At 47.8% G+C, this 15,498-nt stretch overlaps 1 protein-coding gene across 1 annotated transcript in view; it reads left to right on the forward strand.

Annotated features, from left to right (window-relative positions):
* Positions 1 to 15,498, forward strand: part of LOC144754097 (E3 ubiquitin-protein ligase TRIM39-like) — a 243,702-nt gene that overhangs the window by 193,414 nt on the left and 34,790 nt on the right. Inside the window, exon 5 of the mRNA XM_078641665.1 lies at positions 9,241 to 9,290. Within this exon, the coding sequence (XP_078497791.1) occupies positions 9,241 to 9,290 (50 nt within the window). The remainder of the gene's footprint in view (positions 1 to 9,240; positions 9,291 to 15,498) is intronic.

The raw sequence follows: 15,498 nt of genomic DNA on the forward strand, positions 1-15,498 counted from the left end.
CATAATCTATTGTTGACGCCAAGGAGCACAGCTGCCGACTTTGGAGGGGGTGTTAAGCCAACGAAATCGAGTCTCGACGGGAAACCAGGTTCTGATTCTGGGGCGGGCATCTGGGCAATTAGTTTACCTTTATCTGGTGCACTGTGACTGCACCCATAAATGTTTCTGAAGGCAGCTGCTAGGCCCTGCTGGCACGCCCGCGCACCTCCGACAAGCATTGCAGCAGCGTGTATGCTTCTCGGTGGGGGCCAGCAGGGCCTAGCTTCAGAAGCATTTCTATCTACAAGAAAAGTTATATTTTTTAAGCTATGGCCCTGCTGGCTGGCACGCACCAAGAAGCATACATGCTGCTGCAATGCTTCTCGGAGGTGCTTCTCGGAGGTGCTTCTCAGAGGTGCTTCTCGGATTTGCTTCTCGGATTTGCTTCTCGGATTTGCTTCTCGGATTTGCTTCTCGGATTTGCTTCTCAGAGGTGCTTCGCGGAGGTGCTTCTCAGTGGTGCTTCGCAGAGGTGCTTTTCGGAGGCGCTTTTCGGAGGCGCTTCTCGGAGGTGCTTCTCGGAGGTGCTTCTCGGAGGTGCTTCTCGGAGGCGCTTCTCGGAGGCGCTTCTCGGAGGTGCTTCTCGGAGATGCTTCGCGGAGGTGCTTCTCAGAGGTGCTTCTCGGAGGTGCTTCTCAGAGGTTCTTTGCGGAGGTGCTTTTTGGAGGTGCTTCTTGGAGGTGCTACTCGGAGGTGCTTCTTGGAGGTGCTTCTTGGAGGTGCTTCTCGGAGGTGCTTCTCGGAGGTGCTTCTCGGAGGTGCTTCTCGGAGGTGCTTCTCGGAGGTGCTTCTCGGAGGTGCTTCTCGGAGGTGCTTCGCGGAGGTGCTTCTCGGAGGTGCTTCTCGGAGGTGCTTCTCGGAGGTGCTTCTCGGAGGTGCTTCTCGGAGGTGCTTCGCGGAGGTGCTTCGCGGAGGTGCTTCGCGGAGGTGCTTCGCGGAGGTGCTTCTCGGAGGTGCTTCGCGGAGGTGCTTTGCGGAGGTGCGTGCCAGCAGGCCCTAGTTTCAGAAACATAACATTTCTTGTAGTTACAAATATGTCTGATGCATGCCGTAATCCTAAGCAAATAGAGCTGCCGTCAGAGGCCCAGGCCTGGGGCGGACCGGCCAGCTGGCGAGGGTGGGGAGGGCCGGTTCATTGGAAAGAAAGTTGGAAAACGACACAAGCCAGTCTATGTGCGTAAAATACGCCAATGCCACCTGCATGATATCACAGAACATGTGACGTCTCCTCAATATGTGCCTGTCCTATTAGAGAGAAATGATCTAGAAACAAGAGTATTTCGTGACAGTGACACTCTTACAAGACATATCTTACACTTTGACATGCTGTTAAGTACACTATAATGGCGTCACAAGTACATTCCTAAAATATTTGAATTTTGTCAAGGTTTTAGATGCAATAATACATATTACGATTGAAACATTGCGTGCAGCATGACGTCAGTACCCATATAGTGATTCACGTGTCCTCATTTTACCACCTGTGCATTTCATGTCCTGATGTCGAATGTGTGCTGTTTTTTATACTTCCCTGGTAGTGCCGCATAGTGTGCACAATAATATTGTGTCATGATGTCTGACTGAAGTATAGGTCTTTCTCTTATTGCACCCGATGTGTCGTGAGGAGAAAGCTATGTAGCATTTTGAGAAAACACTCAAAGTCCTGGCGCGCGCTTTACATTGTCTGCACTTCATTCGAATGCAAGAAAAGGCCAACATAGTGCATCATTTTTAATGGTGGTTCATCCAGATATGGGCTGGCGCTAGATATCCATGGCATCTTACTGCCCTTTGAGAAAATACCAAGGCTGAAACAACTTACATTTGGATGCTAAACGTGCTCCTGCCTCGCACGTGTTGAAATCCTCTGGCCTTCTTTCCGCTCGACGCTTCCCCAGGTCGGAAACAAGACCATGGTTCATTAACGTTCACCAGGACTAATGCAGAAACCATCTATTTCATCACTTTATGTTGCACCAACAAGTTGCCATGGCCAGTTCAGAGGGCTGTACTGAACAACTGAGGATACTAGTGGCAACTGAACTGATACGCTACCTATGACAACTAATAATGTCCCTGAAGTTAACCTGGTATCAGACAACAATGGTTATCAATCACTGAACCACAACTGCACTGTGGTATCGGTTCAACAGATCTACATATTCTGCAAAAAAAACTCTCGAACACCATGGAATAGAAGTTGGCACGGAAACTTGAAATGCAAAAGACAAGTTTATTAAGACCCCATGGGGTGGTGGTACAATCCTACAGCACCCTTCGGTAATGCAAGAAGTATCACACCGAACATCGGTGTGCAACCTCTTTTATACAGTTTTACAGCAATAAAAAGAGTAGGTGGTATACTTTGAACAGTTTAGGTACATATAAGGGCATTTTTGGAACACAGCCAACTTGTGGGAGGAGTTTAGTATCACTGGTCAGTTTTGGAGAACATTCCTAAGAAGGTGACCGCTCATTAGTCTAAACGTTTGAGTACGCATGCGCGGGCTTGTACAGTGCTAAAAATAGCCTGTTGCTGGGCAAGGTAAATGGTCATTGGTACAGAGAAAGGACAAAAGGGCATGCTGACCACGAGGCAGCATGTTCATTGAAAATGGATGCTAGGAAATGCAAAATGGCCTCCACAAACATGGTCAAGTTAATGGTGAAAGTTCATGTAGCTGAGCTAAATGCTAACCTAATTGCTGCCAAATTACGGCAGACGGCCCTTTTAGCATTTAGCTGAAGCTACCTCATAACGGAAGTAATCAGGATACTCATCATCAATATCCATCAACATTATACTCGCTATTTCCTTGGTAATCATTTGCTCATTTTTGGCAATAACTCGTTTGGACGGAATACAGGCTGTAATACATATAGAACATAAGGTAGGGCCACATTGAATACATAAGCAAAGGAAGAAGAGTATTCCAATGATCATACACAAGATAGTCAGTAATTTCCAACCCCAGGTACTAAGCAAAGTCCAACACCAATTAGAGAATGTCCATGTACCATTTTCAGGATGAATTTCAGCAGCAATTTTGTGCAATTTAGAAATGGCATCATACACAGAAGGTGAATTATCTGGGACGTATACACAACAACTACTACCGATAATGCGGCATGCACCCCCACGATCAGCTAATACTACATCTAGAACCATTCGGTTCTGGAGCGTTACAATTCTGGTAATTTGGAGTTCCTCAGTCAAGTTCACTAAGGCAGAAGCAGTTTCATTAGCAACAGCTTCCACAACACGTGTTAGACGTCTTATTTTTCTGCTATTTAGGGCAGCACCAACAAAGGAAAACCGGCCTAAATTAAAATCTACATATTGCTGCAAGGAGGTGTCGGTCTGATCAATAGTATCAATTTCTAATGTTCTCTTTACCCGATTCAATATGAAATCATGATATAATACAAAATCATTATGATACATGGGTGGGGCAATAAATACAGGGGGTAGTACAAAAGATATGTAACAAGTTCCTAACCACCCAATGGGAAGACGGTGGTATACCTTATTTCCACAAATAAAGTAAGTATTTCGTGAAGCTACAAAAGCAATACCAGTTGGTGTTTCAAACTTTAGAGTAGTAGTACATTCACTGTTCCCTACCGGATTAGTACCTTTGTACCTTACACACAATTCGGCTTTGGTATTAATGACAGTAATCACATGTAAACTAGACATATTGGCAATTCTTTGATTAGTGAAAATATGAGGTGTAGATACATTGTCCGGTCGATATTCTTCCCATTCAAATTTAGTTCCTTCTGCATGTGGGTAACCATCTTTGTCATTATTACAAATTTTATTGAGTCAGAAAAGTAGTCCACCTTTTGTTGGCCATCTTAAAGTGAAAAGAAGAGTGTACCAAGCATTACAGGAACCGTTATGAGAGAACGGAAGAGGAATAAGTGGAGTTCCTCCTTTCTTCTGATGTCCAGGCAACATTCCACATACCCAACAGTTCGAAGTGTACGTCATATTATGGATATGATGTAGAATTTGGATGAAGCTGTTATTCATGTATGTCTGTCTATGTCTCTCTTCGTGATAAGGCAGAGTAAAATGAAAATGTTCAGATGGGATTGGAGTGGTAGGCAGTAAATATTCTCGTGCAGGAAGCAATCGTTCTATAATCCAAGCTATTACTGCCATTACCACTATGGTCATAACAAAAAGCACAGCACCAAGAATTTTTCTGTTTCTCATTGTAGCAGGTGCCATGGTTCACAAAACAAAAATTTTAAAAACAAAACAAAACAAAAAATAAAATGAGTGCTGAGAACCGAGGCTGCCGCTGGTTTCTTCTCCGAGATTCAAGACGGGTGTCGCTACACTGGACAGAACTGATCCCCCCCCTTGATATTCTCGACTTCCGTTTCCACAAACCACAGAACGGTAACTCAACCAGTCTCACACAAAACGATTATTTTCACGGCCGTAGGTTATACTTCGCTTCACCAGAAACAGTGAGGTCCGGGAAGGCTCCCTCCGATTCGTGAGGTGTAGCAGCTGGGCTCTTCTCTGCATCCAAGATGTCTCGATAATCAGACAGCACCGCAGGATTCACCAGATCCGGGGAGACACGACGACAGTGAGTGGAATGCACCCACCGCTTCTTATTGGTGACTCACACAGCCGTCAGAGTTGCCAGCAATACTTGTTCAGGGCCACGCCACCTCGGCTCCAAACTGCTGGTTCTCTCGAACGCGCGGATCATCACATGATCCCCAGGACGAAGATCGTGAGCCTCTCCAATGGAATTGTCAGGGAGCGCTTCTCGAACCCTCAGCTATCTGATACTGATTCCGTCGATCAAAAGCATTATAATCAGCCTGGCCACGACCCCTCGCTTCAAACCTACCACGATCATTTGCTCCACCCCTCGACCCTGAGTAACTGTTCCTAGACCTTCCACGACCTCGACCACGCTGATTACGCTGTTCTCGAAGCACAGGACAATCTGAAGCCCAATGTCCAAACTGTTTACAGTATGCACACTGATCCTCGGAAATTTCGGAACGAGCAGAAGACGTACCGTACGATCCACGTCTACCTCTATCATTCCCTCTCGGCTGTGTAGCGTAATCCTGAGCCAACATCACCTTCGTCTTCAAATCCTTTGCTTTCTTATCACTACTTTCCTTAGCCTCCAATTCTTGTCGTTCATAATACTGAACCATAGTCAATAAAGAAGCAGGGGTTGCCTTGGTCTATGAACTTTCACTAGTCTTTAAACGTTTTGCAATCTCCGGTAGGAGATTAGCCACGTACTTATCAACAAACAAATGCCTGCCCGTGTCCTCTGTTAATAATTGTCCACTGTAATCGTGAAACGCTTCCTCAAAACGCGAAAAGAAGTCAGAGACCGATTCATCTGGCTTCTGTTTACAAGAAGCCAACATCGTCCAATTTTCTTAGGGGGAACAAGCGTTTTTAATTTGTTCAAAATAGCCTCTGGGAGGTCTAAAATTAATTGGCATGGCTTACACGCGGGTTCCCTATCCAAATCAGCTCGAGCTAAGTCCTTCCAATCTGCACCCAAAACCGGTCGATCATCAAACTTACGAATCGCCCTCCACATATCAGGAGGCAATATTAACCCAAAGAAGAGATCAATATCGACTAATGTCATAACACACGAAGAAATAGCACCTTTCACTCCTTCATAGAAAGCTGCTGGGTTTTTACGGGGGTCAGGCAAAGCATTCTTAAGTGCCATAACATCTGTTCTATTCCAAGGCGTATAAACCCAGTTATATATAAAATAACCCTTTGCATCCGCAGACAATTTATTATCATCTGTACCTTGCCCTTTAGGAGGAACATACAAAGGCTCAGCTTCTCGCATAGGGATAACATGAACTGTAGCACTCTTATCTGCTCCAAAGATAGGACACTCTTTGGACTCAGCCGTCGATCCAGACGCAGGCGAACCCGATGCCTTTTTCAACGCCCGTAGTCGTGACGCTTCAGCCCGTAGCTGAACCAAACGCTGGAAAAACCCATTCGCATCTGTAAGAACAAAAATACCTTTACGTAAATTATCACGACCAACCGATATATCCTTAGGTTCCAACTCAGATGAATAACGTCTAAACCGTCCAACAACTTCTTCTCCTAAATGATCCAAAAAATACAATCGTTCTCTATCGGACCACTTGCACATATGGCCCTCAATCTCGGAAACATTTATAGAATCAACATTAAGTTTACGAGCAAACCCGCGTAATTCCGCGGCTCGATCAGCAGTTAGCCTGGTACGATCATCCCTTTGATTATCCTCACCAGAGTCCTCATCTGGGGCCGTAGGCGGAACATACGGAGGCGGGCGACGATCTAACAATGAAAAATCATCTGAGTCATTAGTAAGGACAGGATAAAGAGGACGTCGATAGGAAACTGACCATTAACCTGCAAATTACGTTCTCGAGTCTCCCTCTCTTTCTGTTCTTGCAATTCTTTTTCCTGTAACTGTAAAGCTTTGTCACGAGCAGCCTTCCGCTGCTCTTTGTCCGCCAAGGCTTGTGCACGCTTCATTTGTTCACGCACCGCTTTCTCCCACATACGCACACAATCAAACATATCCTGTCTAGGCCTGCACTGAAACAAACACTGCTCCACATACTGAACCTTTCGCAAATCAAACGACCCAAGTAGTGGCCATTGCATTCGTGATCAGTTTTCGTATATTTATGCCATAATGTACTATACATGATAGGGGGAAGGCCAAATTTTATGTACATTTCACGATTCGGTGTCCCCTCTGGGGGAGCCGGCTGAGATTCATTTAATCGATATCTGGTACCATTTCCAAAACAGCACATTCCTCGGAGTGTGCTTAAAACAGGCACGTCAAAATATCACGAAAACGTGATATTACATAAAAATGGCACTTAATATGTTTTACACATGGTGTGCCGTTCAAATAAATACAAGGTCAGAGAAATATTTCTAAATACCTGCCTATGTGAGGTGCACTCCACATATAACTCAAATCAAAGGACCAAATGTTAGCTAACTCAACTCAAACAAATCCAAAAGCCACAGTAAGTGTCAGTAGACTACCTTACCAATCACAAGCGTACCAAATATTCTCAAACGTCCAGATTCCAACTACCAAGTTCCTTAATCGAATCAGCCAAACGCGCACTGCACGACAACCCAACTGATCAGGATCTCAGTCGAGGACCGGCGCCACCTGGCAGATCAGGTCGGAAGGAAAGGAAAAAACACCGTGGGTGCCAAGACTTGGGTCACTCAGTGGCAGCGTCCGTGTCCATGGCGAGTTTCCAATCCTTCGTCGTGACCTCTCCTTCGGGCATCCGAGTCGCCGATGAGTCCCTTCGTGGTCGCCAATTTGTGGGATCGGTTCAACAGATCTACATATTCTGCAAAAAAAACTCTCGAACACCATGGAATAGAAGTTGGCACGGAAACTGGAAATGTAAAAGACAAGTTTATTAAGACCCCATGGGGTGGTGGTACAATCCTACAGCACCCTTCGGTAATGCAAGAAGTATCACACCGAACATCGGTGTGCGACCTCTTTTATACAGTTTTACAGCAATAAAAAGAGTAGGCGGTATACTTTGAACAGTTTAGGTACATATAAGGGCATTTTTGGAACACAGCCAACTTGTGGGAGGAGTTTAGTATCACTGGTCAGTTTTGGAGAACATTCCTAAGAAGGTGACCGCTCATTAGTCTAAACGTTTGAGTACGCATGCGCGGGCTTGACCAGTGCTAAAAATAGCCTGTTGCTGGCCAAGGTAAATGGTCATTGGTACAGAGAAAGGACAAAAGGGCATGCTGACCACGAGGCAGCATGTTCATTGAAAATGGATGCTAGGAAATGCAAAATGGCCTCCACAAACATGGTCAAGTTATTGGTGAAAGTTTGTGTAGCTGAGCTAAATGCTAACCTAATTGCTGCCAAATTACAACAGCACCACATAATATAATATGACTGACAGCTAGAAAAAACAAGCATTGGCATAGCCAATAGGTCTCGCCTTTGGGACCTTATTAATATTTAGTTATCCAGCACAATATCCTTGGTGCAGCAACTGTTGCATGGCTAAACACTTATAAGGTCCCAAAGGCGAGACCTTTTGGCTATGCCAATGCTTGTTTTAAATGCATAGGAGTGTGAGTCTCCCTATAAAAGCGTGTCACTTTTTAGGTCTGGCAGCTTTTATTTGTGTATTGTGAAAGCCAATTCCGTACAATACCAATGCTTAGATTGGTTTAGGATCAGCCTGTTACGTTTTAGTGGTTGTCTTTCTTGTCAATTTAATTTGCCTTTCAGTTGTTCTGGCTCGCTTGCTACCCTCGCTTGCCTCATAACCTGTTCCATATCTCTCCCTCTTTGATCCCGTCTGGGCCTGCTGCTTTCCCTTTACTGAGCCTCCTCACCTGTTCCCTTATCTCTCCCTCTGTGATTCTGTCTGGGCCTGCTGCTTTCCTATTACTGAGCCTCCGAACCTGTTCCCTTCCCTCTTTCTCAGTGATCCCGTCTGCTGCTTTCCCTTTACTGATCCTCCTAACCTGTTCCCTTCTCTCTCCATCTGTGATCCTTCCCCAACGGCCTAAAATCTGCTGTTCCGTAAGATGTGGACGTTTTTGTTTTGCAACCAGTTTTTCATTACTAAGCGGTCTGGGTTCAAATCTTCCTTATATATCCCACTAAGGCTCTTCAATATCTTAGCTGTAGAGAATGGTGACAAGGTTTACACTGGCAGGGATTGGATGCGAGAATGTTGTGTTGTGGGCGCTGTCTGGAATACACGTGGACCTCAGGTAAGAAGGTATTTATTAAGCGTATACACCAGACTCCACCAGGGGCAGATGTAACCTGTCCTGCCCCCATCTCACTGAGCTAAGAGCAGCTCCTAGAAGACCCACGCTGAGGTACTCCATAGCATCACATGAAGCGCACTAGTCTCACTGAGCTATCTGCCTTAGAACACCCACATCCTGTCATAAAATGTTAAAGGTACTTGTGGGTATCGTTAGAGCTTTGTCTGTTGTGTATGAACAGTAACTCACCCTGAGCTCTAGTCCGCAGGCGCTGCTCTTAAAACTGAATCTTATTACAAATACAGATGTTATGTGATGTTGATCCTTTGTTCCTGTAGCTGTCATTGATCTTTAATACAAAAATTATGTGTGTGTTATTACAGGTGTAATAATCTGAAGATTCAGAGCCCAGAGATGGTGAAGAGTTATAAAGGTAAATATCATTGCGATGATTAGCTCTTAGTATTACTGTTCATGAAAATGATATGGTGTGGTGTGCTGTGGTGTGGTATGGTGTGGTGTGCTATGGTATGGTGTGGGATGGTATGGCATGCTATGGGATGGTGTGGGATGGTGTGGTGTGGTGTGGTGTGGTATGGTATGGTGTGGTGTGGTGTGGTGTGGTATGGTGTGGTATGGTGTGGTGTGGTGTGGTGTGGTGTGCTATGGTATGGTGTGGTATGGTGTGGGATGGTAAGGCATGCTATGGGATGGTGTGGTATGGTGTGGTATGGTGTGGGATGGTGTGGGATGGTGTGGGATGGTGTGGTGTGGTATGGTGTGGGATGGTGTGGTATGCTGTGGTGTGTGGTATGGTGTGGTATGGTATGGTGTGCTATGGTGTGGTGTGCTATGGTGTGGTGTGGTGTGGTGTGCTATGGTATGGTGTGGTGTGCTATGGTATGGTGTGGTGTGGTGTGGTGTGCTATGGTATGTTGTGGTGTGGTGTGGTGTGCTATGGTGTGGTGTGGTGTGGTGTGCTATGGTATGGTGTGGTGTGCCATGGTATGGTGTGGGATGGTATGGTATGGTGTGGTATGGTGTGGTGTGGTGTGCTATGGTGTGGTGTGGTATGGTGTGGTATGGTGTGGTGTGGTGTGGTGTGGTATGGTGTGTTATGGTGTGGTGTGGTGTGCTATGGTATGGTGTGCTGTGGTATGGTGTGGTGTGGTGTGGTATGGTGTGGTATGATGTGGGATGGTAAGGCATGCTATGGGATGGTGTGGGGTGGTGTGGGATGGTGTGGTGTGGTGGGCTATGGTTTGATGTGGTGTGGTATGGTGTGGTGTGCTATGGTGGGCTATGGTTTGATGTGGTGTGGTATGGTATGGTGTGCTACGATGTGGTGTGGTGGGCTATGGTATGGTGTGGTGTGGTGTGGTGTGGTATGGTGTGGTGTGGTGTGGTGTGGTATGGTGTGGTGGGCTATGGTGTGGTGTGCTATGGTATGTATGTTATGGGATGTTATGGTGAGATGGGATTGGATGGATGGGATGGGATGGTGTGGACTGGTATACTATGGAATGTTATGATGGTATGATGGGTGTACTATAGGGTGAGATCATTGTATAATATGGTATAGTGGGATGGGATGGTATGGTATGGTGTGGTATGATGTGGTGTTGTTTGGTGTGGTGTGGTTTGGTGTGGTGTGGTTTGGTTTGGTGTGGTGTGGTGTGGTGTGGTTTGGTGAGGTTTGGTGTGGTGTGGTTTGGTGTGGTGTGGTGTGGTTTGGTGTGGTGTGGTGTGGTGTGGTTTGGTGTGGTGTGGTTTGGTGTGGTTTGGTGTGGTGTGGTATGATGTGGTGTGGTTTGGTGTGGTGTGGTTTGGTGTGGTTTGGTTTGGTGTGGTTTGGTGTAGTTTGGTGTGGTGTGGTATGCTGTGGTGTGGTGTGGTATGGTATGGTGTGATATGGTGTGGTGTGGTATGGTGTGGTGTGCTATGGTATGGTGTGGTGTGCTATGGTATGATATGGTGTGGTATGGTATGGTGTGGTGTGCTATGGTGTGGTGTGGTGTGCTATGGTATGGTATGGATTGGGATGGTGTGGTGTGGTGTGCTGTGGTATGGTGTGGTGGGCTATAGTATGGTGTTGTATGTTATGGTGTCGTATGCTACGGAATGGTATGGTATGTATGTACAGGAAATGTAAATGTACAGGAATTTATATAGCGCAAATCACCAAGCGGTTTCTAAGCGCTAGCTTAGGGAACCCGTCCTGGTATTCCCCTGTGAGATAACCCTGGCAGGGTATCCGCAAGGTGAAAGCCAGGCATCCCGCCGCGAGGGGCCGTTGTGGAGATTAAGCAAGCTATTGCCCAGAGTCGCAGAGTGTGAACCCGTGAATCGAGTAGGCACCGGAGCGAGAATTGTCGAGTCCATGGACATTTTAGGACTCAAGACCCCGCCGAGCCGGGAATTGAACCCTGGTCCCGGGCTGACCTCTGCTTCCAGGTCTGCCTCCTCTAACCAGTGAGCCACACTTCTCCACATGTATGGGATGTTATAGTGGGATGGGGTTGGATTGGATGGGATGGTATGGACTGGTATGGTATGGAATGTTATGATGGTATGTATGGTGTGGTGTAGAATAGGGTGAGACCATTGTATAGTATGGTATAGTGGTATGGGATGGTTTGGTATGGTGGTGATGGATGGAATGGGATGGCGGTATGGTATGTTATGGTATGGTATTGTATGGCATTTAATGGTAACGTGCACTCACGTCAGGGTACAGTTACTTGATTTGTCCCTAAACTTTGTCTTTTCCAGATTTTTCTAGATTTCTACTTATCTCCATTCTGTAAACGTGCTGCCGTATTTCCTTTGTTTAAATCATTCTTCCCCCTGGACATTCATGCGAAGTTTATCGGAAATTCAGATGCGGTAATTTCACACCTCAAATGAATTAGTTAATTAATTTTGGTTTTTATATAGCGCCGGAATCACCCCCGAATGGGTATCTCTGCGCTTCCGACCGTACAGCTGGACAGGCTGACAAGCATTATCAGAACAGAGCAGTCTTAAGAAGCTTTCTAAATCGGAGATAGTCAGGACATTGTCTCAGGTAAATGGGGAGTTGATTCCATTAAAGGGGAGCGAGGTAGCAAAAGGTTTTCCCACCTAACCTTGATTTGCTGATCCGTGGGACCAAGAGAAGTGATTTGGTTCCTGACCGGTGGATCCTAGAAGGGACATAATGATTACGTTTCTCGGCGATGTAGAGGGGGCCATTGTTATACAAGGCCTTGTGGACGGTGCAGCAGATTTAGACTTTAACCCGCTTGCGCACTGGAAGCCAATGAAGCTGTTGAAGGAGAGGCAGGGAGGCAGTTTTCTGGGGGGCATTCGAGACAAGGCGCGCTGCGGTGTTCTGGACCCCCTGCAATCTGCTAAGCGAGGACTCATTGGCTGAGACCGGGCGAGCTTTGTAGTAGTCTAAGCGGCTTACTACCATTGTCTGAATGAGGGTTTTGCGAGTGGAATCTGGGAGGAAAGGAAAAACTTGCAGTAACAAACGTAGCACGTAGAAGCAGGAGCCGACAGTATAAGCGGCACGCTCCTTCATGGTCAAGGCCCGGTCTAGGCGAATGCCCAGGTTTTTAACAAGGGCCTTAGAGGCAGGGAGATGCTGAGGGCTACCAGCCACTGGCAGGTGTCCACAGCATGGATGCCTCTCCTCAAAGCATAATCTCCGTCTTCCCTGAACAAAGGAGGTGAATTTATTAAATGAGAAGAGGAGCTGAGTGTCATCAGCAATGCATATGAAATAGGTATAAAGCCACAGGCCCGAGGGGGTTGGCCAAGGGAGCAACATAGATGTTGAATAAGTTGGGGCTTAAACATGAGCCCTGGGGAACTCCCTTGCTCAGTTCCATCATCTTTGACCGAAAAGGGCCTAAATTGATGGTCGGAGAATGGGAGGACAGGAAGCTCGTCATCCACTGAAGAGCAGGTCCTCTGAGTCCAATCTCCTCCAATCTCCTGAGCAAGATTTGGTGGGAGACCGTGTCGAACGTTGATACTGTTATGATACTGCTAGGCTTGACAACTGCGAGTAACTCAGTTACTGCAGTATTCTGGGACAATCGAATGGAAAATTACCTCAGAAGTTTGTATTTACCATATAACACATTCTGTTTTCCAGAGTTTTACCAGCAACAGGGACCTAGCACATGCATCTACATGGACCCAACGCATGCATCTGGAGTGACCTAGGGCATGCACCTGCACTTACTTAATGCATGCACTTACACTAACCTAGCACATGCATCTACTCTGGCCTAGTGCATACATCTACACTGACCTAGTGCATGAATCTACACTGACCTAGCACATGCTCCTACACTGACATAGTGCATGCATCTACACTGACCTAGCGCATGCATCTACACCGACTTAGCGCATGCTCCTACACTGACCTAGTGCATGCTCCTACACTGACCTAGTGCATTTACACCTACACTGACCTATCGCATACACTGACCTAGCGCATGCTCCTACACTTACCTAGCGCATGCTCCTACACTGACCATGCGCATGCACCTACACTGAACTAGCGCATGCACCTACACTGACCTAGCGCATGCACCAACACTGACCTAGCGCATGCACCTACACCGACCTAGAGCATGCATCTTAACTGACCTAGCGCATGCTCCTACACTGACCTTGCGCATGCATCGACACTGACCTAGCACATGCATCTAAACTGACCTAGCGCATGCTCCTACACTGACCTAGCGCATGCATCGACAATGACCTAGTGCATGCATCTTGTTAGAAATGGCTATTTCCAGTTGGCTAAGGCTTGCGCCAAAGCCAGGCAGAAACCACCATTCTACGTCAGGGCAAGGAAGTCACCCGCCAAGATAACCCCTGCTCACCCCCTTGGTAGCTTGGCACGTGCAGTCAGGCTTATCCCGGAGGCAGTGTTTAAAGTAGTCAGCTATGCCCCCTGTGGAGCATACTAGCGCTCTGAAACAACACGTGTCCCCTCGCACTGGGGCTGTAAATGGAACTGTGCCCCCTAAGAGCCATCTAGGCTCTGGAAATCACTACGCCACTCCTTGGAGCCACACAGGGCTCTTAAAAAATACACATGGCACCACCGGTGGAGCCCAGGGGTTCTAACAATGATCAGGGGCCATGGAGCACACTGGCTTCCCCAAATAATAAGCATGGGCCTCTCTGGGCCAAAATAGACAAGTATGGCCAGTCTTTGGAGCCCCGCACGGGCTCTGCAAATAATCATATGCCCCCAAGAATGCAGAAAGCACACAGGCCCCCAAACATCGGAATAAAGTGCCCACGAGGCCTTGGGACCCCCACGGGGGCCTTCAAAACTACGTCACTACACTGGAGTGGCCCTCTGGGCATATGGGGCCGCTCGGACTCCGTCTCTCTCTCTCCCCCCAGCTCCCTCGGACACTCACCGGCTCTGTCCTCAAGACCTGGGGCGGACACGGGCACTTCTGGCGGCGGTCTGCAGCACCCGCGGTGCTTCCCTGTCCTTACGGGAGCCCCGCGCTGTCGTTGGCTACACCGGCCGCTGCCTCTCTTCACCCGGGCCCCCTCCTGGGACCCGGGGCTTTCTCTCACCAGCCGCAATCGCGGGGCTCTCCCTAGAGCATGGGAGCCCCGCGCCAAAGCTCACGCCGGCCTCTTCCGTCTGCATTCTTCCTCCCGCTTCCGTCCGCGCTGGCCCCGCCCACAACCAGGCCAGCCGCGGTTCGCGGCGGCAGGACTCCATCACCGAGGGGTAGGCTCCCTCGTAATTAAGAAATAGAAATGCGGGGTGGGCACCCGCGATTATAAAACAATTAGGGCCATAATGCAGGGTGGGTACCTGCAATAATTAAAGTAATAAGCGGGGTGGGCACCCGATCGGCAACAAAAGGGCAGGAGCGCTTCCCCCAGAGGGATAACAACAGTGCTCTGCCCAGCAACCAGGATAAAGCGCCCACGAGGCGCTGGGGGCCCAGAAATCATAAAAGGCCCCAGAAATGACCCCCACAGCAAGGAGGGTCCTAGCATTAAAAGTAAGATACAGCGCTCCTATGTTGTCAAAGGTCCTGGAAAAGGTTTTAAGGGCAAAAGTCCAAAAGGGGTCCAAAAGAAGTCCAACAGCAATCCAGGGGCTGGGCAGGGCCCAGGGAGGCAAGCCTTCCCCTGGGCCCCAGCAGCAGCACGCCCCTGTAGATTCTAATGAGGAAAACAAGAACATTTAACATGAGGTCACAGCCTCTTTTTATACACAAAATCCCTTTGTCTCTGGGGTGTAGGGTGGGGGCAAAACCAGACGCAGCTGGTTCTGCGGAACTCTGTTGCTCAGCCCCTCTCCCCATTCACTGGCCAGGCTAGGGTCATAAGTCGCACCACAGGGGGCGGAGCCAGCATTGTGTAGGGAAAGCCCAGCCCTATTCAGGTCCCAGGTGCAGCTCCTCCCTGTCATCAACATGCAGATCTCCCCATTCACCACCAGGGCAGACCCATCCTGACTCCTGGAGCCAGGCACACCAGCCAGCTCCAGCCAATCAAAAGCCAGACAGGGAATTCACCTTTACTACACAGACAGGCCAACGTCTAGAAGTGGCGCTTCCACACTAGGCACATTAAAGCTGCGCACATCATTGCGCAGC

This window comes from Lissotriton helveticus, chromosome 5_1, assembly GCF_964261635.1.
Source record: "Lissotriton helveticus chromosome 5_1, aLisHel1.1, whole genome shotgun sequence".
Classification (NCBI taxonomy): Eukaryota; Metazoa; Chordata; class Amphibia; order Caudata; family Salamandridae; genus Lissotriton; species Lissotriton helveticus.